Genomic DNA, 27296 nt, shown 5'->3' with positions numbered 1-27296 from the left:
AGACAACATGAGAGACCCGATTTCCTTCGTGGATACGCATCGTAGAAACGGCAGGCAACAGGACGGAAAGCGGCGCGGTGGCATTTAGACGAGCTCCGCACACACAAAGCAAGCTAACTTTTCTCGAGTGCCTGCCACTTTTCACATGGTGCCCGGACGAAAGGGAGGCGGCGGTGGGGGAAGGCTCTCCGCCGCGGACCGCCCGACCTTCTCGCTGGCCAGTTCCCTTTTGAAGCTGCCTTCCCAGCCGGACTCAGGCGAGCTCCGCTGCCCCCGTGCGCAGAGGACCGAGCTCCGCTCCCGAGCTCCGCCACAGCGTTGCCTTTCCTCCCGCAGCCGCCGAGGCGCTGGGACCCCTGCGGCAGCCTCCCCGGGAAGCGAGCCCGGCCAGGCTTCTCCCCCACGCCGCACCTTCCCACTCCGCGGCATCCCCGTGGGCTTGCTCTGCTCTACTTACCAGGTCCTTTGTGTTTTCCATCAGGCCCTCACGGGCAGGGGATGCCTCCTACGGCCCCCTCCCCCCCTCGGCTCGGCCCCCTCCCCCGGACTCTCCCCCCTCCCCTTTCTGAGGGGCAGGGCCAGGTTGGAGGAGGAAGAAAGTTCAGCCTCTCACTTTAATGAGGGGAGAGAGAAAGAGAGCGAGAGAAAAGACATTCAACTCCTAGCCTCAGAATATCAACAACATTAGCATAACCGCAATGCGCACGCGCAGAACGGCCCCAACCCTCGGCGCGCTCCGATTGGCTCCTTTGCTGTTTAGCTCGTCCTCGCTTGCCGTGCAGGGCGAACGGTCTGAACTATAATGCGGAAGAGGGTGCGGAAGCTGACGCGGGGCTGTAAGGTAGTTGGAGTCACGGCGTCAGGACGATCATCGTAACTCGCTCGATGCTTCAGATGTACTCTCTTACTTTACCTTGACTCGAGGCGGCTTCAAGGCGGTGTTAAACAACACTGTTGTTTATGCAAAACAAATAACAAAACAGTTTTCATCCCCACCATGGTATGAGCAGTGGAACAACCCACCCAGAGAGCGGTTCTTATGAGGAAAAATAAACGGTGGGAGGGAATCAATTGAAAAATTGAGGTCATGTGAAAGAGAGACGAGGCGTCACGTGAGGATGCTTCTCAAGGGAAATAGGGCAGAGCCATAGAGGAGGAAAACAGTAGCGCAGAGCAGATGTTTCTGGTCTCTACGTGATCGCAGCCATATGCGGGCGGGAGCCCACCGCAGAAGGGCTGATCTAGCCCCGCACCTCTATGGGGCTTTGTGCTATTTCTTTACAATGCAGTGGCATCCCCGTAGCTTTATTAACTCCGCGACACGCTATTAACAGCAAGCGTCCACACGTGCGCCTGTGCCCCTCTCTCCCCATTTCCGAATGTAAAGGAGAGTTCCGGGTCAGGTAGAGAGGTAGGCGGGGTCGGCCTCGGCCTCCTTTCCGTTTCCTGTTTGGGGCCCGGAGGCGGGGAGCGCATGGAGACCAAGGCTCGAGCTCGGCGTGGCACGTCGCCGGGGCGAAAGCGGCCCCGAGCGGGAAAAGGGTGGTCGGAGGAGGCCGCGGACGAAGATGGCCGCAGGGCTGCCGTCAGGGAGCAGAAGGAGAAGGTCCGGCGGGCTCAGCACTTGGCTCTTCTGGCGGAGACGCCCGCGGCGGAGCGTGGCCTGGAGGAGCTCGTCTTTGGAGACGTGGACGATGGAGGGGACTTGCTGGAGCGTTTGCGAGGCTCATCCGCGCAGGTACTGAGCGGGAGCCTCTCTTGCCCCCAGGGGCTCGGACGCGCGCGCGGGCTGAGGACTGACTAAATGGCACAACTGTCTCCCAGGACGTAGCGGGTATGGGTCTTCCCACCAGCCAAGAGAGCGGATTTTGCCTGTCATGTATGGCCAGGAGTTTCGCTTTGTTGGGAAGAGGGGGAAAGCCTCATAAGAGGTTTAGTGGTGAATATTCAGAGGACGTGGGTGCAGCTGCTGCCAGAAAATAGATAAAGATAACCTCAGGCTATTCTTCTTGCTCAGTTTTGGATTCAATCAAATGGTAAGACAGATGGGCGTTGGGTTATCCACTTTTGGCCTACTTAGAGTAGACCCATCGAATGAATGTATTTGAGCTAACATTGAATGTAACTATGCTTAAGGGTTTGGCATATACAGATAATCTACTGTTTCAGTTTGTTTAAAAACGTTACAGGAGGCGGTGAGATGAGGTCTTGGTACTTTAATATGGTAACATATTCCAGTGAACAAATACAAAGCGAAAGCGGTGAAGAATAATTTTGATGAATTTGTGTTGGCTTCAGTACCTCAGATCTGTCTTAACATTTGCAAATGCAGAGAACCATGCCACACATCATAAGTGTGAATTGAGTTGGGGGAGTGGAGACTAATCATCATCCCGGAAGAGGCAAGATCTGTATTGGGTTCTGTTACAGTCTGTTAATAGTTTAAGTGGTGTGATGTTCCAGAAACAATATTAATTTTCAAGGGCTGAGCAATGCCAATCACTTAAGGAAGCAATCCTAGGGCCCTTCATATCTGAAACACCAGAATATAGTTCAGATTCCTAGCTCTGATGTTGAAGATAGTATTCTCCCACTTTGGAGCTGGGAAGCAGAACTCCTGCTCTCCTCCCACACCACGCCTGGCTCGGAAAGCCAGCTACTTCTATGAGATCAGTAATGCATCCTCAGAGGAGAGGCATAACAGGGCGCTATGGTAGGTAGTGTGGTAAAGATGAGGATATGCACTATCTAGAGGGCTCTCCACTCCCCTCATTTCTGCCCTCACTCCCCAACATTTTCTTTAGACCTGTAATGTGTGTCTAGTAAAAATGCAGGCCACTGCTCCTCCTGCACTGGCTAGGTTGTTCATAAGCCTCTTAGTGTGGGGGCTGATGAGCATTTAGGGTGCAACTCTCAGGATGTAGAAATGTATGAGCTGTGGTTCACACAAGTATGATTTATGTAAAACAAAGCTGAAATTTAATTGAAAGTGTAGCAGCTCATCTTCAGAGATGTCAGTTCCTGGAGAGTGGAACTGCATTCTCAGAGTTGCCTCTGTCTTAGTTCTGCAGTGAGTAACGCCCAGTCTGTGTGGAGACTTCATCTGTTTCATATTAAATTTGAATCTATCATTAAATATCATTTTGTACAGTGCAATCCTGATGGATAATGCCTTCTACAAGTTATTGGACAGGCTGAGAGTCAAACTAGCTAACTAGCTGTAATATTATCAATGTTTTGATCTTTTATTGGGAACTTTTTTTAAGTAGCAGCAACCATGCCACCTTCCCACATCTTAATAAGGCCTATAAGCAAGGGTTTTATAGCCCTTTTATTCAGCAGCTGGTATTATATTAAGAAAAGAAGAATGCCCTCTCAGACTTCAAAACCATAGTTAATGACTCTTAGGTTTTCAGTAATTATGTAGTTATTTCCATTGCTGAAAATGCTTTGTAGAACAGTCCCCTCAAGAAATGAAATTCACATTGAGCTGTGGGTGTTGGAAAAAAATGCAGGTTTTTGCAAAGTTGTAAGCCCTTCCATTCCTCAAGTGATGACCAAATTTATTGCTTTTTAAATTTGCTCCTTTCTATTGCCAAATCGAGTCAGGATTCCTGACAAAAGGATTAGCCTGCACTGGCACAGTCCAGGGCAGTTGGCACCTGCACTACTTATCAGATGGCTTTTATAGGGCAACAGTCCCTTCCTTGCTCTTCATTAAGAAGTACCTGCACACATTGAGATAGGAGAACTCTTTCTGGATTTCAGCAGCAGCATGGCTAAAACCAAACATGTCAGTTCTCTCCTGTCATCTTTTCTGATAAATAGTTGGGAATCACACCATTGTGGGATTTTACGGAACAGTTAAACCTTTCTACTGCTCTTCTGATTTTTATTTTTCTTAAGGTTAGTGATGCTGTCAGTGGAGACCTTCTTGAAAGAGAGTCTGGTGACTCAGAAGTGGAAAGTGAAACAGAAGACAACTCTCTTTCATCTAAAAAGCCTGTGTGGGTGGATGAAGAGGATGAAATGGAGGAAATGTAAGCAGTATTCATAATAAATTGCCTTGTGAATTCAAGGGGGTACATAACACTGCATTTCTAATCAAGTCGTGTAGAACTCTTATCAGTCTTGTATCCACATTAACATGCTTACCTTGGGGTGTAAAAGTGGTTTATCTATCAACTAGTTTCTCTTATATTAAAAAAAAATGCATTTGACCTCTTAAAAGGTTTAGAACTCCTAGGGCCTTGTTGCTGATCAAATGAAATTTTGTGTATTAACTGGATTGCATACATTGACAGGTGCTTACAAAATACTGATTTACTTATTTCATGTATATTTTGCCTTTTCTGCAATAAATTCATGATGGCTTATGGGGTCTTTCCTACTCTTTTTACCCTTTTTATGCTGTAGGTAGGTAGCTCAAGTCATGTGGTAACCTTCACAGATGAATTGAGTGTGTGTGTTTCTGACCTTAGTCCAATACTCTAACCATTAACGCCAGTATGTAATTTATTATAGTTTCTCCAACCTGCTGGTTGGGTGACTAGTTGTAATCCAACACATCTGTAGGGCACCAGATTGGGGAAGCCTGGGATATGCCACAGTATGGCTTAGATGCCATTGCATGGTAAAAATCTAAGTGACATACTCAATCACATTTGTAAAATGATCACAGTTAAATGAATGCTTTTAAAGAACTGCATATTGTATATGACTTTGTTCTAGAATCGATATGACCCATCGATATCGAAAAAACATGATGAAAAGTGATGCAGAAAAGAAGCTTACCAAAAAGAGGCTTCAAATAAGACTTCAGGAACAGTAAGTTTTAGTAGTAATATAGGAACAGGGAAGTATATTTAGGGCGGTATATTTCTAAAGATTATTCATTTGAATTACGACTTCACATACCTGCTTTAATACAAAAATTATTTATGTTTAAATTTTAATTAATTCATCTCAGAAGTTCCCTGACTATGCTTGCTTTCTCCATGGACAATTTGTAAATTATATTGTACTTCTAAACTTCTGTATGTAATTATGTACAAAACATAGAAACAACACTATTATATCTGTATTTGCTAATATAGTGAAAGCTCATTTAAGAAGTAAAGAGAGAGTTTCAGGAACAAGCAGAAGAGGAAGGACAATGTATTCCAAAATGATTAGGGTACACTTTTAAAATATTCACTTTGACGCTTCAGAGGCTTGAGAGTGTGATGAGAAAGGGAGAATGCTGTTTATTCCATGGTTCTTTGTTTACGTAGTTGACTGCTACTCCTGCATCTCGGGTGCTGTATGTTTAACTAGAAGGGATCAGAAGACATGGAAGGAATGAGCAAGACAGACTCTATCCACTGCTTGCTTTGTATTTCTTATCAGCTACCATGTAATGCTTACCCCACTGCTTGCCAACCTTCAACTTTGACTAGCACATGCTATTTATATTAACATTCATGATGAGATTTTGATTTACTTGTTTAATAAAGCTGCAATTTCATAATAATTGTAGAGGAAATGCAATTTCTTTCTTAGATTTCAGAGGGCAATGGGAGCAACCCCTTCTTGGGCACAGAGGGACATACAGAAGAAAGTAAGAAAAAGAAAAAATGAAGGTACATGAGTGGTTTTCTATACTGTGAAGTAATTAAAGTGAAATATTGTACACACTTGTTAGGGAAGTATTGTTAGATAAAGCAGTCTCAGTGGGACTTAATTTCTGCATAAACACACTGAAGACTTCTGACATCTTGACTTGCCATGTATTTATCATTTTGATATTGCACATCATTATGGCTACATGTTAATAATTCTAAGCAAAGATAAAATAAATGCAATATTCAATGTTTATTCTTTTAAGAGGACAGTGAAGATGATGAAGATGATGATCTATTATGCAAAACAGGCAATTTTGTGACCATGTCAGATTCTCTACCCAGAGGCATTTTACAGGTAAAAAATTCTGCTCCATTTTCATGTACATAATTGCTGTCAAAGTCAAGTTAATAATAGGGGAAATCATAGACTTTGGTGCAGCTGAGTTGAATTTCAGGGAGAGGAGACCTTTTATAGGAAAAGGCTTCATACAATACAGTTGACAGCATTTTCGTACTTTGTCAGCAAATTTGTCTTACGATATAGTTATGGGGAACTTTTAAAAGTAAAGAAAAATTTATCTGAAAGCAGAGATTCAGCAACTGCCGTTACGTTGTCATGTTCTGTGAAAGGCTATATTTTCAGTTTCTTCCATGCAGCTAAGACACTGCTTCTTAACCTTCTTCTCAGTCTCTTTTCCTGTTGTGTCATTTCTTTTAGATTGAAAACCTGAAGGCATAGACTGTTTTATTATGATCTTGTAAACTGCTCTAGAAGCTTTTTTTCTTTGCTAAAGAGCAAGTTTAAAATTCTTTAAATAAAAACTCCACCAAAATGTTCAAATAATAAAGTTGTTTTATGTTCTTGATGCATTTAGTCTGTGAATGTCTATTTCTATGCATTAGGATCAGTAATATGTTCTATGAAATAGGAAGTGGAAGAACTGTGCATGGTATCGTATGCTACTAAGTATCACCTATTCAGTTGGCTGAACTAGTAGCAACTTAACCGGAATATATTCCAGTAATGAAGTGTTAGTTCTTAGATTTTGCATTTTTATGCATTCTGGTTTGTCAAGATTGTATTATATATTAAATTCTATACGTTATATTCCATGCATTGTAGAGTTTTATAGTGACCATATATATTCCAATGCCTTTTAGATGAAAAACTGTTTACATGCGAATAATGAACGTCAGTCAGATGCAAAACTGACAACTGTACAATTTCATCCTTCTGCTCAAGTCATTATGACAGCTGGACTTGATCGGTGTGTCTCACTGTTCCAGGTGAGAAACAATTTTGTTTATGTAAGATATAATAGTTTCTGCTTTGCCTTCCTCCCAGCATGCTAAGTGAAATGAGGCAGAAATTTTTCCAAAATGGAACATTTTCTACACCATAACACTTTGATTTATCGGTAGTTGTTTAGACTGTTGTATTTGAATTAATTATGATAGACTCAATATAGGATAGAAACAACTATAATTTGATTTTTAAGTAAGTAAATCTTAGAGCTTCATTGTCCATGAGGGAACTGAAAAATGTGGTATGACAACTTCTTCCCATGCATAGTGTGGTTGGCTCCTGGTTGGGTCTGGACCAGACTTATGCATGGTTTTTTTTTTTGTTTGTTTGTTTTTGTCCTCTATTGCTAATATTCTTGAATAACAAACTGAAGGGAAACTGAAACTAAGATTGATTGCTGTTTGTTTCACTTAAGAACATAAGAGTCTTGCTGGATCAGACCAAGGATACATTTAGTTCAACATTCTGTTCATATGGTGGCCAACCAGTCACTTGTAATATCTCACAAGCAGGACACGTGTACAGCAGCAACTTCCTGCCCAGCCTATGACTCCAAACCCACACCCATCCTTTAGTGAAGCAGAATGTTCAATTATTTCTCAATTAGATTTTTTTCTCAACTTGAAGTGAAACCAATAAACAGTGCAGAGAGTGAGCAAACCTTGAAGTATTGTTAATTCCAGCAAAAGAATTTTAACGTTTAATATAATGTACATTAGCTCGCTCAGGTATATATCCTCAGAAACAGTTTATTGCTTCAGGTCACATTGTTATATTTAAGCAATCATCAGGAATTATATGCTACTGTAGTTACATTTTTACAATTGTACAATAAGTTTTCACAAAGCCTTGAATGTGACAATGTAACATTTAAGCTAAATTTTGTGGTTGATTTAATTTGTTCCTCCTTAAAATTTTCAATTCAGATATGTTGTAGCTGTTGAAAAATTCTGAAACATTTGTACTACACACAAACAACAGCTGTTATATGCCTAGTTCCTTTTATTAAAAATGAAGTTGTATGTGCTCATTCAGGGAGAATGTGATTTGGGGAGGAAACATGACTCAAGCATGTTAAATCACAGATTGTTATTTGGAGCATTGGACAATGCTCCAGTTCTAATTTTCCTGGAAAAACCCCATTACTGTATACTGTTACTGGAACTGATGCCTATGTATATGAAATGAAAGCAGCATGTAATTCATAAAACTTAGGACTATCCATGACCCCAAGCACATGCAAGGAGGCAAGTAGGAACTCAATATTGTTTGCACAGAAGCAGAAAAGATTGTGTTCTTTTGAAGCTGCATCTGCTAGAGCAGGCAGTAGCAGTCCCATGCATGAGCCAGGTTGTGACCTGCAGTCATTATATTGGGGAAGGATGCAGTGTGTTTATTACAAGGCTAAGATTTCTTTAATCAGGTACTTAAGTTTAGGGAAAGGTGGTACTAGCTGTTTATCTTTGCATTTATAAATCATCCTAAACAGTCACATGCTTTCCTTTTTCATCTTGGCATTTTTTCTCTTTAAAGGTGGATGGTGTCTCTAATCCAAAGATACAGAGCATTCATTTGGAAGATTTCCCAATCTACAAGGCACGTTTCAGTGCAGATGGCGAGCAGGTTATAGCCACAAGCATTCGCAGTAAGCTGTTCTATATATATGACATGATGGGTGGAAAGATTATTCCTGTAAACCATATCAGAGGTGAGGTTTTAACTGCTCTTTATGTTCTGCTTAAAATGGAATGTGTACAAGATCTGTTAAACTTCAAGATTATAATTTTATTTTTTCAAAAGTAGACACAAGTACTTAGGCAGGTATTTTATCTTGTTATTACATGTCTGCTTCTGTTAAATAACTAGTTCAGATGAATGTTTTCTGTAGATTAGATGGGCTCTGGGAACTGCAGAAGCAGCTTCTGTATCCCACCCTCAGTAAATAGCATTTATGATATCAGGAAGTTCAGGTGTGCAAGACAGGATATATCCACCTTGAGAATACATTGTTTAGGTGGCTAATAAGCCAATCTGTTGACTCAAACTGCATGTACATATCTCTGTATCTTTGCAACTATGGCATCTATATAGACAGGACAAAGGACTGAACTGTTTATTCTCTTCAACAGTTTAAAAATTCAACTTATAAAAGTACCCCATGAAATATTCTCAGAGTCCCTGTGAAATCTCTTTCCAATTTTTAAAAGCTCCTTTAAACTATAAACAAGCTTAACTCAATATCCTTCTCATACTATAAAATCAAAAGTCCCTTTATAAGTATTTGCCACAGATGATTTGGCATATGTTAGACTGAAATCCTATTCATACTTACCTGGAATGGAGCAAACCCTATTGAGCTCAGGGGGCTTATTTCTGAGTAGACATGCATAGGATTATGCTGATAGAGTAGGCGTTACTTATGGAAATTAATCCTTTGTATGCTGAAACAATATATCACATTCTTTTCTTTGAATTTAAAGGTTTAGAGGAGAAGTTCATCAGAAAATTTGAAGTATCTCCAGATGGTACTTTCCTCCTCCTGAATGGAACATCAGGCTACCTGCATTTGTTAACAATGAAGGTAAAATGTTGCTTCAAATGTCTGGAAAGAAGCAGTTGTAGTTCAGACAGCAGTGCAATTCTGCAGGCAGCCTGTTGCATTATTTTTAGAATGAACACTAGTTGATATTAACACTCTAAAATTAATGTGATGCTGAGGTTTTAAACTTAATCAAATGGATAGTTCATGGGGTTGATGATCTGTGGAACTCTTGATTAGGATTTGTTAAATCCAGATAGCATGTCCGATAGCCATTTTGTTTATCAACTTTTGAATAAGGTGTGGTAAACGTCTTCATTTAATGAATAAATAAGATTAATTAATTTCTATACCTCCCAATAGTTGAAGCTCTCTAAGCAGTTTAGAACAGTTCATATAAACATAAACCATGATAAAATAATGGCATAAAGTCTCTATAAGTACTATATTTTAACCCAATTTAAACATTTAGACAGTTTTTAGTACAAAATACAGTCTGTCAAATGCCTTGGAGAAGAGGGCAATTTTAACCTGGCACCAAAAAAACAATATACAGTAAAACTTTGGATTGCAAGTAACTTGGTCTGCAAGTGTTTTGCAAGAAGAGCAAAAAGTTTTTCTAAATTTTAACTTGATAAACGAGTGATGTCTTGCAGTACAAGTATTATGCTCGCTTTGCCTGCCGAATGTTACGTCACAACTGAGCACTGTTTTTTCTCTCTCGCTGTGAGTGTGAGTACAGCATCATCTCCGCCCGCGATCAGACCTGCTTCCCCCCCGAGTGCGCCCATGATCGCAATCACCCGTCTCCCCCCCTCCCCCGAGCATACCCGCTTGAAATTTTTCTGATTAAAAAAGTTACAGAATGGATTAAACTTATTTACATTGAACCTTATGGGGAAATTTGCCTTGATATACAAGTGCTTTGAATTACAAGCATGTTTCCGGAATGAATTATGCTCGCAATCCAAGGTTTTACTGTAGTTGGTGCCAGTTAAGCTTCAGTGGGAAGACCTTTTCACACTCAGGGGGCCATCACTAGGAAAACCCTCTTCCTGGTTGCCACCTTCCAAGCATTTGTTGAAGGCAGCACACCAAGGAGGACTTCAGATATTGATTGTCATGTCTAAGTAAGGTTACACTGGGAGATGTGCTCTGTCAGATATTCTGATTTCCAAGCCATGTAAGGCTTCATAACACCAACACCTTGTATCAGGCTTGGGCACATACAGACACCCAGTACAAATGGACTAGAACTGTTATGTTCAAACCTAGTCCCAGTTTTTAGTGTAGCTGCTGCATTTTGCATAAACTGCAGCTTCTGAATAAACCAGTAGTAAGGTTGGGGTTACAGCAGGAAAAGAAATGAGAGGGGAGACACCAGTAATGAAGAAAATGGGGAACCAAGAGCAAGAATATGGTGTGCTTTTAAAGTGTCCAGGATATATATTATGAAACACATTGGGCCAATCAAATGTTTGTTTTTGTGTAGCCGTAATATCTGTCCCTCATTGCAGAAGGGCACACCTCATTAATGAGATTATTCTTTTTTTTTAATGTAACCCCTTGGTGTTACTAACTATTATGCATCTCTCATAGACGAAGGAGCTCATTGGAAGCATGAAAATAAATGGGAGGGCTGTAGTATCATCATTTTCTCAAGACGGCAGCAGAATTTACACACATTCGGGTAAGGCTTTCACACTTGATATGCAGAATGACTGGTTGAAGGTATGCATTGTTCAGAAAAAGGACAGTCTGATGTCTATTGCTGCTGCTGCTGCTGCTGTTGTAGTATGAACTGGTTATGTACTATATTAGTACATGAGTGCCTATATTAGCGTGCATTAAAATGTAAAATTATACAGTAATATTTACAATCCAGATCAAATTCCTATAAAATGCAACAACAGTGGCTTTGACCCTTTGCATCATAGAGTTTACTTGTCAGTGCTTTTATTAAAAACATCCAACGAGAACATAATTATTATTTAAAACTTTATTACTTAAAGTGGTAGAGCTACTATTTTATCATGCCTTCATAGCACTCATAGTTTAGCAGACTTTTCTAAATCCAGCATTTTGATGTCTAAAAGTAACATATTGCTTTTGCTAATGCCTTATATGTCTGTTTCTCAGGTGAGGGTGAAGTCTTCATATGGGATGTGAAAAGTAGGCGGTGTCTGAATAGGTTTACTGATGAAGGTTGTCTTCGTGGTACGTCTATTGCCATTTCCAAAAACAGCCAATATGTGGCATGTGGGTAAGTGGAAGCCTAGCCAAGTATTTGACCCATATTTGCATAAGCTACCAGAAAAACTTCTCAGTCTGTTACCTAAGCAGTTGCAGGCACTTGAATTCAAGTTCCAAGCTCTTCAAAATGTCCAAGTTTATAATTGTGTCATTAAAAGGTCGTATCAGTGTGCTGTAGCTCTCAATAGCTGTGGATAAGCATTTGATCTTGCACTACAGTGTGCTGTAGCTCTCTGTATTTGCTTTGCTTCCACAATGCTAATACTCTACTGTTGTTCTTTCCAGATCCAGTTCTGGAGTTGTGAATGTATATGCCCATGATGATTGTCTCAAAGAAACTAGTCCTAAACCTCTTAAAGCTATAATGAACTTGGTCACAGCTGCTACATCCTTATCCTTCAATCCCACCACTGAAATATTGGCAATGGCTTCCAATCAAGTTGACGATGCAGTGAAGCTGGTAAGAATGTTTTCTTGTTCAGAGAGAGTTTGGTGGTTCTTATTTATTACTACATTTTTATAAAAGCCGCCCATTTGACATTATGCTTTCTCAGCAGCCATTACAATAAAATGCCAACAATATTAATAAAATAATTCAGTTAAATATTGTAATACAGAAACAAAATAAAACACCATATATACAATCAGACAAAACAGTACATTAATAAAATTAATAATATTAAAGTTAAAATGAGTGCTGTCATTATGAATAATGTAAATAGTGTCAGAGGTGCATTGGAAGAGAAGTTTTTGTCAGGTGCCTAAAACTCAATAAAGGAGGCACCTGAAAAATCTCTGATGGTAAGGTGTTCCACAGTTGGGGTGCCACAACAGAAAAGGTCCTCATAACCTTCCCCTTAACCTCCCTAGGAAGAAGAATCTGTGGGGAAAGGCCTCCATTGATGATCTTAAACAAGCAGGGATGCTTGGAGTAAGGAGCTCCCTAAGCCATTTAGGGCTTTATGTCCTAGTCAAAACCATGACGGGCAAGGATCGAACAAAGCTTGTGGTAGGCTGGACTTGGGCAAGCATTTTGTCCACATCGTTTGGCCTATAAAGGCAAAAACTCATCCCACAAAGATGGACCAGACAGTGCACTGGACACCTCCAAAGGCAGTACTACAGGAAGTGTGACATCCAAGCAGATTACAAGCAATTTTATCCTTAAAATGCCAAATAAAAACTCATTGCAGCAGGCTGCCAAGGGTTCAATAAATTCCTTTTGTGGACCTGCATGTAAAAGTTCCTGAACCAGTTCTTAGTAAAGTAAAATTTAAAAGCATGTGGACAGGAAACCAATGGCTGCATATATATCCTCTTAAAGTAAGAATTTCAGCTGCTTGCACATCTGGCCTTAAATTTTTTCCAATTTTAAAACTTCAGAAAGACGTTTACTTTCTTCCTGCTAGATTCAAGTTCAACCGATCTTTCTGTACCAGATTGAACTAACTCATAACAAGGAACAAGTAGCCAAAGTAGTGATTATGTTCAGTGATAGATTTCTTGGTTCCCTGATCCATATTTGCATTGTCAAAGTTCTCTTCCTTGCCTTCAGATCCTAGTAATTCCATCATAGCATTCTTCTTCAGCATTCTAGAATGGAATGATATCTAAAGGAAACCTTTGTTGTTATCCGTTTCCTCAGCCTCCAACCCAGCATACAGCATGCAGTTTCTCTTTTAACTGGATACTTTTCTGATGTTTTTGCTCGTGGTCTTGTTGATCATTGCCCCTTAGAAAGTGTTATTTTTTAATTCACATTGTAGTGCTGGCACTTTCATCCTGAGCGCTTAGCAGATTTGAATATTCTATAGCCACTAGCCGCTTCAGTAGTTATGATGTAGTGTGTCTTAACTGAGACCAGGAACATAGTCTTGGCTCTTCCATACATAGAAGCTGTGTGCGGATTGTATAGAGAGGATGACTTGAGTTGGGATATTCTTTTTGGAAATAAGAATAAATACCAGAGCCGTAGAGACATCAAAGTGCCTGTTACTGCTTGAGGTAATGTTTTCCCATTATAGGAACTTTAAAAAAGTTTTCTCTTTCAAAGTTCTTATAGTGTGAAAACATCATCTCAACTGATTTGTCTTTCCTGTTGCTAGCTTATTACATAAATAATCATCTTTACAGACTTGAATTTCAGGTTAGATCCAGAATAGGTGTCTCACCAATGGAAGGGGTCCCTCCATCCATAGAAGGTCTCTAATTCATTGGAAGAATCCCACTGGCAAAATGGGAGAAGATGTTTTTGTTATTTTTCCATTTCTCCCTTCCCTTTAACTCCGGAAAACTTGCTCCAAAGGAAAAGTCTTATGGAACCAGTGGCAAAGGTAGCATTAGGAGATGTAAGATCAAATCAGCTCTCCTTTCCACCAGCAGGACCATTCTGAGCAGAACCCTGCTTTGGAGATGCTACCACGGATGAAACAAAACTCTGAAAGCAGCCTATGGGGTATATTAAAAGCTTGTGATGCTATACAGATAACTGCAGGAGGGAGACTGAAAAAACCTTAATGGGCATATACAAAATTTTGCTTAAGGAGCTCTTCAGAGTAAGATCATAGCTAGGAGAGAAGCTGTAAAGATTAATGTTTGAAAGAGGGTGGCATATACGATACTCAATTGTGCTCTCACTCTTCCTTCACCTCAACTTATTTGACTGCTTTGTTTCATTTTTCTTAATAGGTCCACCTTCCTTCACTTACTGTATTCTCAAATTTTCCTGTATTCAGAAGAAAGCTAATATACTTGGCTAATTCCATGGATTTTTCTCCAAGAAGTGGATATTTTTCAATAGCAAATAGTAAAGGCAAAGCATTATTGTACAGGTATGTATCAGGTTGTACTGCTGTAAACATACCGCTCTTAACTCAGAGATTGCTGCAGATTTGTAGCATGCTACTGTCATTGCTTTTAATACCTAATCATACTAAATCAAATCAAGTTGTATCATGTTTTTGGGATAGTGGGGGGTAAGAGAAGAAATGAATGGATTTCCAGCAATTGCATAATGTTTTAGCTAAGATTAAGCAAATAATGTGAGAGCAAAGTATGTTATTAAATCCTTACTATTTAAATGAATAACAGGCTGAATATAGGCAGCTAGGCATACCGAACAACCAAAGCAATGTGCTTAAGTGCACCTAATGGTTCATAGGATTACAACCTTAATACATAGTAACTCTGGCTAGGTTTCACCCCTTTTTAGAAGTTTATATAAGGATGCTTACACTTTCCGTGTATTATCTGAGGACTTGTACATTTTTTGCTTGCTTTTTAACATTTTAAAATAAAACTTTTTTTGGTAGATGAAAATCTAAGAATCTTTTTCATAAAATAGCTTATAACTAATGTATGTTAAAGAACGGGAACAAACTGGTGTGTAACATAGGGTGAGAATAGCTCCTAAACCCTTATGTATTAATTCTGTTTTTACTTTGCAGGCTGAAACATTACTCGGACTTCTAAACTGGTTGCTTTAGAGTGAGGTAAATATCAACTGAACCAGAAGTACTATAGGGGAATTGCTGGCTCAAGAGCTTAAATGTTTTTTCCCCTTGTCCTAAGAACAAAGACATTTTCATCAGATGGTTGATGGTATAACAATGTTAAGTTCTCTAATTTTTAGTGAATTTGGGAGCCCCCATAAAGAGCATGTTCCCTCATCTTGTACAGGAAAATAAATTTTAAAATACAGATAGTTGGCAGAGCACTCAGGTGGCCATATATATTGTACAAGTATTCATTTTAGAATTGTGTCATTAGTAGACAGTATTCAGCTATGTGTCATGTTAAAACATGACATATAATCTTACATATTTGCCCAATAGCTGAGGCTGTCTGGGTGGTTAACTAATCTTGCTCTATTTGACCATACTCTCCAATGAGAGTTCTTTATATCCACTTGGTACTCCTCCACCAACAGAGGCTTCTGGCAGCATGATAAAGCATGTGTGTTAACAATTCTTCTCCTGTACTATTCCTGATCTCCACCAATGTGTTGGGAAGGTGTATTGGTGCAATTGGAGAGGTAACTCAAAGGCTGCAAAATTTCTATACCTTTGCTGGATTTAAGAGCCTTTCATCAGCAGAAAGGTATTAACTGGATGCAGCAGTACCCATCAGTTCCATGAATATGAGATCAAAGCTTTTAATCTTCTGTTTCATCAATATACAGAAAACTTCCCATGCTAAACCATCAGGGAGCAACTTCGGTTGCGTGTGAAGGCTGCTGTCTACACCTAGACTTTCCTGCAGGCTTCATACCTGTTGCTGCACAACAGCTTTTCTTGCCTCTGGGCAAGAAGAGGACCGCATGGTAAACTAAAGCTACTGCAAATCCTGTAAAGGTGTTCAAATTGACCTAACTTTGCTGTGGAGTCACTGAAACTTAAATTTGAAGAAAGGAAACTTGATCACACAGGTGTACCTAGGTTACAGATTCTTGGTGAAAAGACCCAATGAACCTGCTAGAACTTAGTTCTGAGTATACATACGTAGGATTGCATTGCACAAAGTGGGTAAAACATGCATTTTATCTTGATCCAAGTGGATTTGTTTACCTTTTGTAGAAAAGATTAAATGTGAAATTTAAATGATAGACATTCAGTGCTGTCAGTTACTTCAATGACTTGTTAAGGTTATGCACAATTATATATTAAGAGAGATAACACTTTTAAAAGGGAAAATATGCTGACTACTGCTCTTACATTTCTTTCTACAGATGGTGTTAACGTGGACTTTTCTGTGAATTGCCTTGATGTTTTTATATGTATGTACATGAGTATCAATACATATTATTTTTGGTAACTTACAGAAATTGGTCTCCAATATTTTTCTGCTGCATCACTGATCTATATAAAAACACAATTCTGGAATGTGTTAACTTTTCTGTATGATTATGTCAAGTGGGGCAACCATCTGGACTGCATGAAGTCTTGGGAAAAGGTGGGATAGACATATAATACTACAGATTGGCCTGGGTGAAGGAGAGAGGCAAAAGTATGTTGGAGAAAATAGTTTTAGCGTTGTCCTTTTTTATCATGCTCCTTTTCTGTACAGAAATTTTCTCCAGATGGAACATTCAGTACACACAAACATCCCTCCCTTGCAGTCTGAAGTAGTTGATCTTCAGTGGAATTTAGTTAAATGTGCTTAAATAGCATTTTTCCTTTCACAAAAAATGCTAGAATTTATATTCACTAAAGTTCAGTAGTCTAGACCAGGGGTGTCCAGCCCGCGGGCTGCATGCAGCCCAGGATGGCTGTGAATGCAGGCCAACACAAAATTGTAAACGTACTTAAAACTTTTTTTTGTAACTTGCTTGCACAGTTCACTAGCGTGAACTTTGTAGACAACAACATCATGTCGCAATGTCACAAAATAAATGTACACATGTTCTTGCTATTTGTACACATTCATAGGTTCAGTTTTATGGTGGTGTACAGCTTCCAATGTGTTGTCTTCCAAGTACAGACAGTTGAATTGACACCATCATACATTACATGTGCTCACGGTGACTTGACGAGTGAAAAGCACCTATTATCAATATTTCAACCTACCATTGCAAACAATTTTATACATTTTGACATGTTGGCTAAACACAGTTAAGTGAACGGTGAAACATGCAGCCTTGCTTTTTTAATTGATACAAGAATTTGAAAAAAGATTTCACGATTTCTGGGAAAATAATCACCATCTTGGTGTATTTGCAACTCCATTTTCAGTTGACATAAATGTTACCTGCCAGTTTTCAAATGGAATGCATAGAGCTGCAATCTGATATTCAGCTTAAAGAAAAAATTGATCATGGACTTTTATATGTCCTATCTTGCCAGAGACAAATATTCCTCGCTTCACAATCATGCCTTATTCATGTCTTCGCTTTTTGGCAGTACCTACATTTGTGAGCAACTAAGAGTAAAATTAGAACCAAAATATCCGATGAGCACCTTGAGAACTCACTGAGAATTACGACTACTTCCATAGAATCAGATATTGATGCATTAGTTTCTCAAATACAGTTTCAAATATCCCACTAGATTTATGTTGCCCTCTTTTCTGCTCGATTTTAAATACTCTCCAAATAGGGTACTGTATAGTTAGGATTATTATGTGAAGACTTTTGTTTCTCTGTGGTGATGGATATCAGGAAAATAATCCGCAGACTTTTTGGCTCATCAGCTTTCATGTGTGACCCAAAACAATTTCTCTTCTTCCAATGTGGCCCAGAGAAGTCAAAAGGTTGGGTACCCATTGTTTAGACAGTACTGTTTGACCGTGCATGGAAGTACTCTTTGACATCAGGTATCTGGATTAGGCACGTTCACAGAGAACAGGCTGCCTATGCATTGTAGCCAAAAGAATGCGGTATCTACTGCTACACATAGCACATTTCTGAGAACCAGATATAGAGGTCAAATAATTTGGAATGGCATCACCAGTGTTTGAAACCAAATGCAGGAATCGAGTATTAGTCTGTTCCAATAATACATGCTTGGGCCTAGACTACTTGCTTTCCCTCATGGGGTAAACTGAGTTTCTCTTCCATATACTGAGAATTTCATAAATCTGTGATATTTTGTATAATGTGGACAGTAAAAAGTATTAAATTTCCAAGTCAGTCTCCTGTGCTCAATAGCAATGGTGTCATACTGGCCCCAAGTGGTCACTGGTGGATACTTTATTCCTTATAATAGGCTGAAAGCATCTTTTAAAGCCTTATTTTTCAAGTGCAGTTAAATGTTCCCAGCAGTAGTAAAGTTGTCTGAATTAGTTAAAACCCAATATGCAATATTAGCTCATAATTCTGCAGCATTATCCTATGTACTGCTGCTTAACTAAAGAATGCAAAACATGGTTTCAAATAGTGAATCTAAGTCGAAGCAATTTGAAGTATTTTAGCCTATATTTCACAGTCTCATCAAGCTGAAAAAACCAGCAAAAATGGAAAATTACCAACATTACCAAGATAAATAGGAAACTAAACACATGTTTAAGTTGCATCTTCCTTTGGGCCATTGAAATAAAGAATCTTTCAAAATATCCATACACTCATATGCATGTATCCACAGTTTAAAAAATCCAAATAAAAATTGCAGTCAAATCAATTATAAAATATGCCCATAACAAAGGAAAAATTGTCCTTTGTTATTAATGTACAAAATACATCGAATATTTTGTTCATATTCCGAGTATACCTTTGAAATCAGTGTGATTCACAGCCTAATAAAGTTATAATCTACTTAGTGTTTTCTAAGTATATTTTAAAAGAAAGATAAGAAAATTAACTTGATAAGCCTTGTAAATGTTATTTTGTAATTGCTTTATAATGCAAGCTCAGTAAGACATAAAACTTTCTTAGCTTTTCCCCCCACAGCTCACAAAGAACCTTTGAATAGTGAGGGAGGTGTTCCTGAACATAATGAAGGGGGGATATGGGGCAGCTGGTTGAGGGAGAATTGCCCAAAATAGGATCAGATTTTAAAAATATGTTAATTAACAAGATTACAGATGGAAATTTCCATTATCAAGCATTTTGACTGAATTCAATGTGAAACCAATTGCTTTATGGTACAAGTCTGTGAAATAGACCATGGCTATTGAAAAATATGAATCACTTGAGTATCACTACATGTGAATTTTTTGGTTTATTTTTGGCCAAGTGGATTTGTGAAATATGCTCTTGATAAGAATTATGTTCAAAGGAAGTGGACAGATGGCAAGGCCTAGTAGCCCAATAACGTTCAAATATATTGTGCAAAAATTGCCATTTGATGTTCAGAACACTGACAGCTCTGGCTGAGTGAGTGTGAGAAATGAGGAAGCTCTCTTTTCCATGTGGATTGACTTCTTATCTCCAGCTAAAATAGAGCATTTGAAATATGATACAGCTAAATTTATCACCATGATAAATTAAAATTGTTTGGAACGGTCAGGATAACTCCTAAAGTACCTTGGATACCCTAACTTAACAAGGCCTCTGACAGCACACCATTAGCTTAACCGGTTTGAAATTCTTTTACGCACGAAACTCATTTGCACATAATTACAGTATGAATTGAGTATGCGCCATTATGTTATGTGTGAACTAAGTCACAGTATCATCAGAACGCGTATGGGGCTTGTCAACATTTTAAACTTTTTAAATGAGAGAGTACTGTGATGGAGATTCGACTATTAGCCTGAAGAAGCCTGGCTATTTATGAACTTCCTCACAACTTAGGAGGGCGGCGCAACCGCGCACTCTTGAACAAAATCTACTGAGCCTGCCTATGGGGCAATGGCCGCTTTGGCTCATGCTAGATGCCGCCCGCTACCAAGCTATATCGGACTGCAAGTGATTAACGAAGCGCCAGAAAGGTCCAGGCGGCTCCTGCCAGCAGCAGTAGTAGTCCTGAGGTGGTTGTGGGGACGAGGCGGTCGGGCCTCGGCCCGGGACCCGTCCCTGGATCCAGCTTTCAATCAGAGGGATGCGCCTCCGTCTCAGGCTCCACCCCCTGTTGCCAAGGAAGTGAGGTCACATAATATGGCGGCTTGGACTTAGCTCAGCTCAGGGGGGATCCGGGTCTCGGGGAATCTGCGTCCATCCTCCCCGCCCGGGGTGCGCTGTCGCCCCCGAACCCCTCCGGTGTCGAGAGACGGCTCTAAGGGCGCGATGGTCGCTGGCATTCCCCTGCTCTGAGTCAGGGTCCTCACGACTGGGTTGGGTCCAATCGAGCTGCCTCGATGGAGTTGAGAGTCGGGAACCGGTACCGGCTTGGCCGAAAGATCGGGAGCGGCTCCTTCGGGGACATTTACCTCGGTGAGGAGGCGCTGCTCTGGCATGAAGCAAGCGTTTCGGGGACCCCGGCTTTGGGGGCTGCGGTAGGAGGGCGACTCTTTTCAGGGAGAGACGTGAATTTACTCTGCGTCTTGATGGGGCCTTTTGGTCGAGCTCTCCCAACGGACTGAATCTGTTCCTTTGAGGTGTCAGAGGAACGCCCAAGAGCCGCATCAAGCACGATAATCGACCGAAATGGTGGTATGCTCGGCCGCGCTATTACAGCATGTTTACCCTGAGGAAAGACCCACATATTGCAGTGGGAGTTACTTCCAGGCAAACATGTTTACGACTATAGCTTTAGTTCTCACTGGGGGGAAATGAAAACTGGAATCCACAGTAGTGTCCAGTAACTTCCTTTTGTGACCTTGGGCAAGTCGCTGCTTGCCTTCCCCCATCCTCTCTTGCTGGCTTGGTTTGGAAAAAAACCTGGCTACAAGACGTTATGGAGACGAACGGTTTGGCCGGTTCTGATACCTGATACCAGAGTCTGAGTCTTGGGACTATACCAGCTGTCCATGGACAGAAAATTGTACGAGGATGGAACTGTGCTTGTGGTGAGGCCTCCAGGAAGTAGTATAGTTTTCAAAAGATTGTGGCTTAGATCTAAGGTTATTTTGTAAACTAACTCCTTTTGTTGCTTGTCATACCTGCCATGATTAAAAAAAAAGAATAATGTTAACTTTGCATTAAAGTATACCTTAGTGTTAATTTATAGAAGAAAGACATACCCAGTTATTTTCAACCTAGTCACCTAGCTAGGTGTATGATTGTGAATCTGACTCAGAGGCCTGCTAACTTACATATTTGGTAATAAATCTTTCATACACCCAGAGGGTAGATGTAGATTTTCTATTGCATTTTGTATGTTGTAAGCTAGCCTGGGTGTTTCCTTTCAGTTGGAAAGAATTTATGAAAGGTAAGCTGGAAAAATGCCTGATGGCCGAAAATGATGCTGGCAAATAGTTCAGGGTTCAATCCTGCAATGGCTTATGCCTGTGCATTGCAGTATGCACTTGAATGCCTGTAATAGGATTGCTGACTATGCATGCTACTGCACAAGGATGTCAGTCAATCCCAGTCTGAGCTCTTGTGTTTAAAAATACACTAATGTATACATGTGAGGAGCGGTGAATCCTTTTGTGAAATCTAATATTTCTTGTTAAATGAAAGGATACCAAGTTCCCCATGAGTTTGCTCCAGTACATTGTTTTGTATGAGATGAGTAATAACATTAAATAATATGCAAAGTTACTTGTTATTAGTTCTCTTTTGGAGAGGGTTTTAAACAATCAATATTTCAGTATACCTTAACCAGGATTAGAAGTCTGATTCAAAAGATTTTGGAAATACAATGATCAAGTTTTTTTATTAGGTGATGTTTTTCCTAATTTTGAACTAGAAATCTCTAAGTATTCCAACTGCTTTTAAGAGTTTCCCCTTGCTTCATGCCATAGATTATCATTGCTCATTTGAGGGTTATGATGTAGTGGTTCTGGAGCTCTGAAAAAGGGCGTGTTTCCAGTACAGCAGGAGAAAGAACTGTCAATCTATTGCAGCTCCACCTATAATTAAAGTTGTTGGGCAGGTTGGGAAACTTTGTATAGCGTCAGAGAGGACTTTTATTAATATTCTTGTTCCTAATTTCATAGCCAATTTGGCTATCTAATAAGAATCATAGAATAGTAGAGTTGACGGGGGCCTAGAAGACCACTGGGTCCAATCCCTTGCTGTTGCAGAACACTAGTTTACACCATCCTGGGTTTTCTAATTCATGAGGAAGAGCATTTAATTTGCTTATTTTTTTCTGAAAATTATGTACCATAATGGAGACAATGTCTTTGATACATTATCTTCACACAAATGTAAAACTGAGAATATTCACATTATTTTTTATTTTTTAAGCTTGCACAGTTGCTAGTCATGCATATGCTACTAATTTCATATATATGATTAACAAACTTCTTAATATGATTGCCTGTAATGTGTGTAAGCTTGGCACCAGTATGTTTCAGCAGTTGCCCGACAGCAGTAGTCTTGCTTACTAAAATTAATTCCATCCAGAGCTTTTCATGAGATCACACCACCAGTTTTGTATCTCAGTTTCAGGACTGTTGACATCCCTTCCTCCTTTACTTCCACTTTATAGAACTAAGAAAGATGTCACATTAATAGAGATGGGAGAAATTTCCCTTCAGTGAAATTAATTGGCTAAGATTGGCTGCCTGCCTCCCTTACTCATCTTAAGGTGCTACTTCTAGTTTCTCTAACAGGGTTGTTTTTATTACCTGAGTTAAAGTTATTCCTAGTGTCTGAATTAGATTCCTAATTGATTAAAATGCATAAAGGACCTTCTCAAGAGTTGATTGCTCTTATAGGAAGCAGAACAATTTCAATCAAGTAAATGTAATTCCAGTAGTATGAGATTTCCTATGAAATTTTGAGAAATACATTAAATTGATACAAGAATGCTTCTGCTACCGTATGTATTTTAAAGATTCATATGTTCGCTACTCCCAATTTTGCCTTTCCAGCAATGGTATTGAAGAATGCCATTTTAACTGAAATAAATGTATACTAAGAGAGAATTATTACATTGAAATATAGGTCCCATTGCTGTTCATTTGTATCAACTGATATGTAGGTGTATGACTTTAACATGTTCTGGAGATCAGCTGACATTTGTTGTTTGAAGCAGGATGGAAGGCTCTCAGAAAATCCATAGTAAAGTTCTGTTTCCACAGAGGAGATTATGGAATTTTCTCAGCAGCAATGCTTCTGCTGTATGCACAATGTAAACATCTGATGGGAAATTCTGAAGTCATTAACAATACAGTCCTATACCCACTTACCTGTGAACTCCATGGGTACCTGTGAACTTCTGAGTAGAACCACCTAGAATCATTCTGTAGAGCTGTAAAATTCAAGTCTGTATCTGAAATTTGGCAGATGTGTTTAGGGGCTGTGCCTTGTTGTTAATTCTTCATATTGTTTTAGACTGAATTATCTACTTAAACTTCACATAAAATGCATTGTAATCCAAATTTTTGGATGGTGTGGGTTTTCAAAGCTTTCATGTGCAAGTTATTTTTGCCAGTATTTTTAAAAAGCACTTGCTACTATAACAAGCTGTGAATCGAGTAGCATTCAGCTTTGTGCATCAGTTCTAAATGCTAGCCAACAACATCATTTAGAAATGGAGAAACCTTTCTTGTAATCTGTTACTTAATGCCAAAGTATTTCCCAAAACCTGACCTTCAGTCAGCTTCTGTTTTCTTAAGACTTATGAAATTCTGCCCAGTCACTAAGAATATGTGTATTGTTGCAGTTGGACTTTCCATGTTAAGTGAATAAAAATACATTATTTATGTATGTGGTTTTGCTTGGTGGACTTAATATTTAATTTGAGAATGTTTCAACTGAGAATATGCAATTAAATGAGTGATCCTTTACGGATCACTTTTTTTAGAGCATTGTACATATACAGGATGGAAGACTTAATACAAGAGATGTTAAATAGGGTTGTCTTAGTGAATATATATGCAAAAGTATGCCTACATACCCTAACAAATAAGTAAATAAACTACAACCTTAAATAACCCTTTTTATATTGTGAGTTGTGCAGAGAATCTGGATATGGGCTATTGTAGCAGCATATAACTTCATTAAATTAAAAGATAAAATTAAAATCTTAAAAGATCTGTGTACATTTTTAGTGCTAAACATTGTGGAAATCTCCTACAGAGGAACATGCTTCATGACTGACAAGTGTCTTAAAACCGGAAATCTTGATTAAATCAGGGCCTGAATCTAAAGGAATGATTGAGTTTATTGCATGCCTTAGGCCTGGGTCACATGTAACAAGGATCCATTATGGGTGGAGTTTCCCATTGTGGCAGCCAGCACCTTTACAATATTAAAGCCATGACAAGGGCATACTGTAGTGAGTTGTTATATGCAAACCTATTGCATAGTTAACAAGTTACTTGCACTCTAGAGCACCCATGGACTCAGCTGTCGTTTGTGGTCTGCTCCAGCCTCTTCCAACTTGATTAATTTCTGGGCTTGGAAAAGACAGAACATAGGGTTTATTTTATTTATCATCCAAAGGTCCTGGCATTCTTTTTCCTTTGACTTGGGTCTAGAACATCATTTGCACATGATTATGTTACGAAAGAGTGTACTGCATTGCAAACAAAAGCAAAACAACTTAGAGAGCAATCCTGTGATGCCATCTGTGAGCCATAGGGTCTTTTGGATTCCCTGATCTGAGATCAGAGACAGATTTCTAACTGCAGAGCTGAGAATATACCTCCAATCCTCGTCCCATCTCAGCTGGCATGGAAAGAACCATGTTGGCTTTTTCTCCACAGAAAAACAACCTCAGAGAGGTTGCAGGAGATAAGTGGCCAACTAGCTGAAATGCAGAGAGGGAGGCAGAGATAGTTTCTGCCACTCTGCACTGGGATCTTGTAAACCTCTGAGTTCAGGATCTTATGAGCATCAAGAGTATAATCAATAGGATTGTATCCTTAGTGAATACTGGGAAATTGAGTAATTGAAAACCCATATGAAACTGTTAATTGCAATCTAATGACTGACTTGCACACAGTAGATAAAATAATGGGACATGGCCCGTTTTATTTAAGAATGATTTTGTTGAACTAGAACTAACGAGGTGCTAACTCTCCTGCAGAAATCAGTAGATTTGAATGTGCATAGAGTAGGTAATGTAAAAGTGCCACTGTATGAATGCAGATTATATTGATTGAAAACATAAAATGTATCACTGCAATATCTAACCATGAAAGTACATTCAGAAAAGCTTAAGCTGCTTTTCAAGTGATGTAGAGTGGAAATTAATTTTACTTTTCAAAATTAGTCATATGGTCAAGGTGTGCCTAAAGTGACCTTAGTGATTGAACTGGTTTGCATATAACACCCATGATTGATGAAACTAACTTATTGTGGAATTTTGGGTTTTTGTGATGTGTGAACCCAGCTGCACTAACATACCATGGTTTCCTAACCTGGAGCAACTCAAAAAGAAAATTGTTGAGTTGTAAACTCTGAATTGTTTTGCCAGGCTACAGAGGGGGAGCCAAATTTTTTTTTAAAGAAGTCACTCTCTATGCCGGTACAATCATGCTACAAATTTAATTGGTATATAGGCAGGGAGCAGTCAAAGGAGGAGTGAAACAGCAACTCTAGGATTAAGAAAAAGTCCATCATATGTTCAATCAACAGCTAGACAAATGCTGGGTAGAATGACACATTAACCTTATTTGTGAACCAGGTCATTGTGTTCTCTGCTGAGCAATCTATAATAATTGGTGGGGCCAATTGTTGTAGCTGCCGTTGATATTACTATATTTTATCGTAAACAGCCCAGAGAACTTTCTGGGCTATAGGGCAATCTATAAATGTTAAAAATATGTCATAAGCCTCCCTGTGTCAGAACCTTCTGTTATGACAGGAGAATATTCAGAAGCTCTTTCAGATTCACGGAGAATAGAGCTAGCAGTGGCTACTAATCTGTATGACTGCATATGGCCTCCAGTATCAGAGACTGTATGTTTATGTACACCAGTTGCAGGGTAGCACAACTGGGAGGGTACAGTTTCATTCAAAACCTGCTTGTGGGTTCTGCACAGGCAGCTACTTGGTCACTGTGCAAACAGAACACTGGACTGGTTAGGCCTTATTCTGACCTGTCATGGCTGCTTTTGTGTTCTTATACTTCCTTTTCATTAGCTTTATATGTCTATCATTTAATCTGTTTTAGATTTAGTTAAACAAATAGTCTGGTCAGGATCCAAACAACTGGGACTATCTTCATAGTCCCCAGAGCTCTTATGAATTGATTATGGCACCTTCCCATGCAAGTGAAGTGACGTGGGGTTGCCTTTTTCCAAGGTCATTTTTCATTGTTAGTTTCTTTTAATTAATGTAGCAATAATTACTTGGATCCAGACAAACTTAGTTGAACTGAAGTCCCATTAAAATTAGTGAGGCTTAAGATGAACTAACTTTGCCTGTAATTGATCTGTTTCTGTAATACATTTTGAACTCCTATTCTGCAAAAAGCTTATAAATCATGGTTTTCAGTCTGCACTTTCCATGTCTGTATTCCAAAATCATTTATTAATTTTAACAAATACTTGAATAATAGAACTGGATAATTTTCCTAATTAGTTTGACAGCCCTTAAAGAAGTATATAAGAAAGTATATAAAGATAAATTTAATAAAGTACTAAAATTAGTAAAATTTAATTGATTTTAATTTGATTCAGTCAAGCAAAATTACAACAGTAGCTTTTCATTTTCACAAATTGGAGTCCTGAACCAGTTGCACCCAGTTGCTGTAATTGGTCATCATTGGCCAGGTTGGTTGAGGCTGATGGGAACTGTGGGCAAAAGTATCTGAGGGGCATCATGTTGTTATCCCAATAATCACTATAGATGCACCCTTTTTGTCTCTTTGTGTAGGATTCACTGTGCATCTGTACTCTGCAGGTCCTGTGAACTATGTGCTTCTAATAACTGTGTGATGCTGGATTCTAGGCTAGATAAGCCTTGGATCAGTAGCAGTTATTGAGGTCAATTCAGTTTTGACTGTCTTCTATTATGACACTGAGTTCCATTTTTTTTTTCTTTTAGGTACTGATATAGCTGCTGGAGAAGAGGTTGCCATCAAGTTGGAATGTGTGAAAACCAAACATCCTCAACTTCATATAGAGAGCAAGATTTACAAGATGATGCAGGGTGGAG

The 27296-nt window shown here is 39.3% G+C and overlaps 3 protein-coding genes across 13 annotated transcripts in view; 2 read left to right on the top strand and 1 right to left on the bottom strand.

Annotated features, from left to right (window-relative positions):
- MBTD1 (mbt domain containing 1) overlaps positions 1-586 on the bottom strand; it is a 52182-nt gene extending 51596 nt beyond the window's left edge. For all 6 annotated transcript variants that reach the window (XM_044419953.1, XM_044419950.1, XM_044419954.1 and 3 more), the window contains exon 1: positions 458-586. In XM_044419953.1, the coding sequence (XP_044275888.1) occupies positions 458-478 (21 nt within the window). In that variant the 5' untranslated portion in view covers positions 479-586. The remainder of the gene's footprint in view (positions 1-457) is intronic.
- Positions 587-1430: 844 nt separating this feature from the next.
- Positions 1431-27203, top strand: UTP18 (UTP18 small subunit processome component). Of its 2 annotated transcripts, XR_006413717.1 has the most exons (15): positions 1431-1738; positions 3907-4040; positions 4732-4827; positions 5542-5621; positions 5867-5958; positions 6765-6890; positions 8443-8617; positions 9390-9490; positions 11048-11138; positions 11588-11711; positions 11987-12161; positions 14390-14532; positions 15148-15192; positions 16428-16475; positions 27186-27203. XR_006413717.1 is itself a non-coding variant. In XM_044419943.1 (14 exons), the coding sequence occupies exons 1-13, from the start codon at positions 1475-1477 to the stop codon at positions 15170-15172; spliced, it is 1626 nt and encodes a 541-aa protein (XP_044275878.1). In that variant the 5' UTR covers positions 1431-1474; the 3' UTR covers positions 15173-15192; positions 16428-16523. The 2 variants fall into 2 exon arrangements, 1 of the variants encoding a protein (XP_044275878.1); XM_044419943.1 differs by lacking the exon at positions 27186-27203 and having other exon boundaries at positions 16428-16523.
- CSNK1D (casein kinase 1 delta) overlaps positions 16457-27296 on the top strand; it is a 37888-nt gene continuing 27048 nt past the window's right edge. For 3 of the 5 annotated variants that reach the window (XR_006413718.1, XR_006413719.1, XM_044419947.1), the window contains exons 1-2: positions 20243-20507; positions 27186-27296. Coding sequence is in view for 3 of the 5 variants with exons in the window: in XM_044419947.1 (XP_044275882.1) it covers positions 20432-20507; positions 27186-27296 (187 nt within the window). In the remaining 2 variants the exon portion in view is untranslated. Of the gene's footprint in view, positions 16476-20242; positions 20508-27185 lie in introns of those variants that run through there. The other 2 variants (XM_044419949.1, XM_044419946.1) reach the window with 2 other exon arrangements.

This window comes from Varanus komodoensis, unplaced genomic scaffold (genome assembly GCF_004798865.1).
Source record: "Varanus komodoensis strain SLA01 unplaced genomic scaffold, ASM479886v1 scaffold11, whole genome shotgun sequence".
Lineage (NCBI taxonomy): Eukaryota > Metazoa > Chordata > Lepidosauria > Squamata > Varanidae > Varanus > Varanus komodoensis.
Note: the sequence above shows the minus strand (reverse complement) of the source record. Positions and strands in the feature narration are given on the sequence as shown.

What these genes read in the sequence shown, in the direction of transcription:
- UTP18 (XM_044419943.1), top strand. Translation starts at nt 1,475, where the DNA reads ATGGAGACCAAGGCTCGAGCTCGGCGTGGCACGTCGCCGGGGCGAAAG. An exon ending in GAGGATGAAATGGAGGAAAT is followed by an intron (nt 4,041 to 4,731) that starts GTAAGCAGTATT and finishes ACTTTGTTCTAG; the next exon opens with AATCGATATGACCCATCGAT. An exon ending in TCCTGTAAACCATATCAGAG is followed by an intron (nt 8,618 to 9,389) that starts GTGAGGTTTTAA and finishes TTGAATTTAAAG; the next exon opens with GTTTAGAGGAGAAGTTCATC.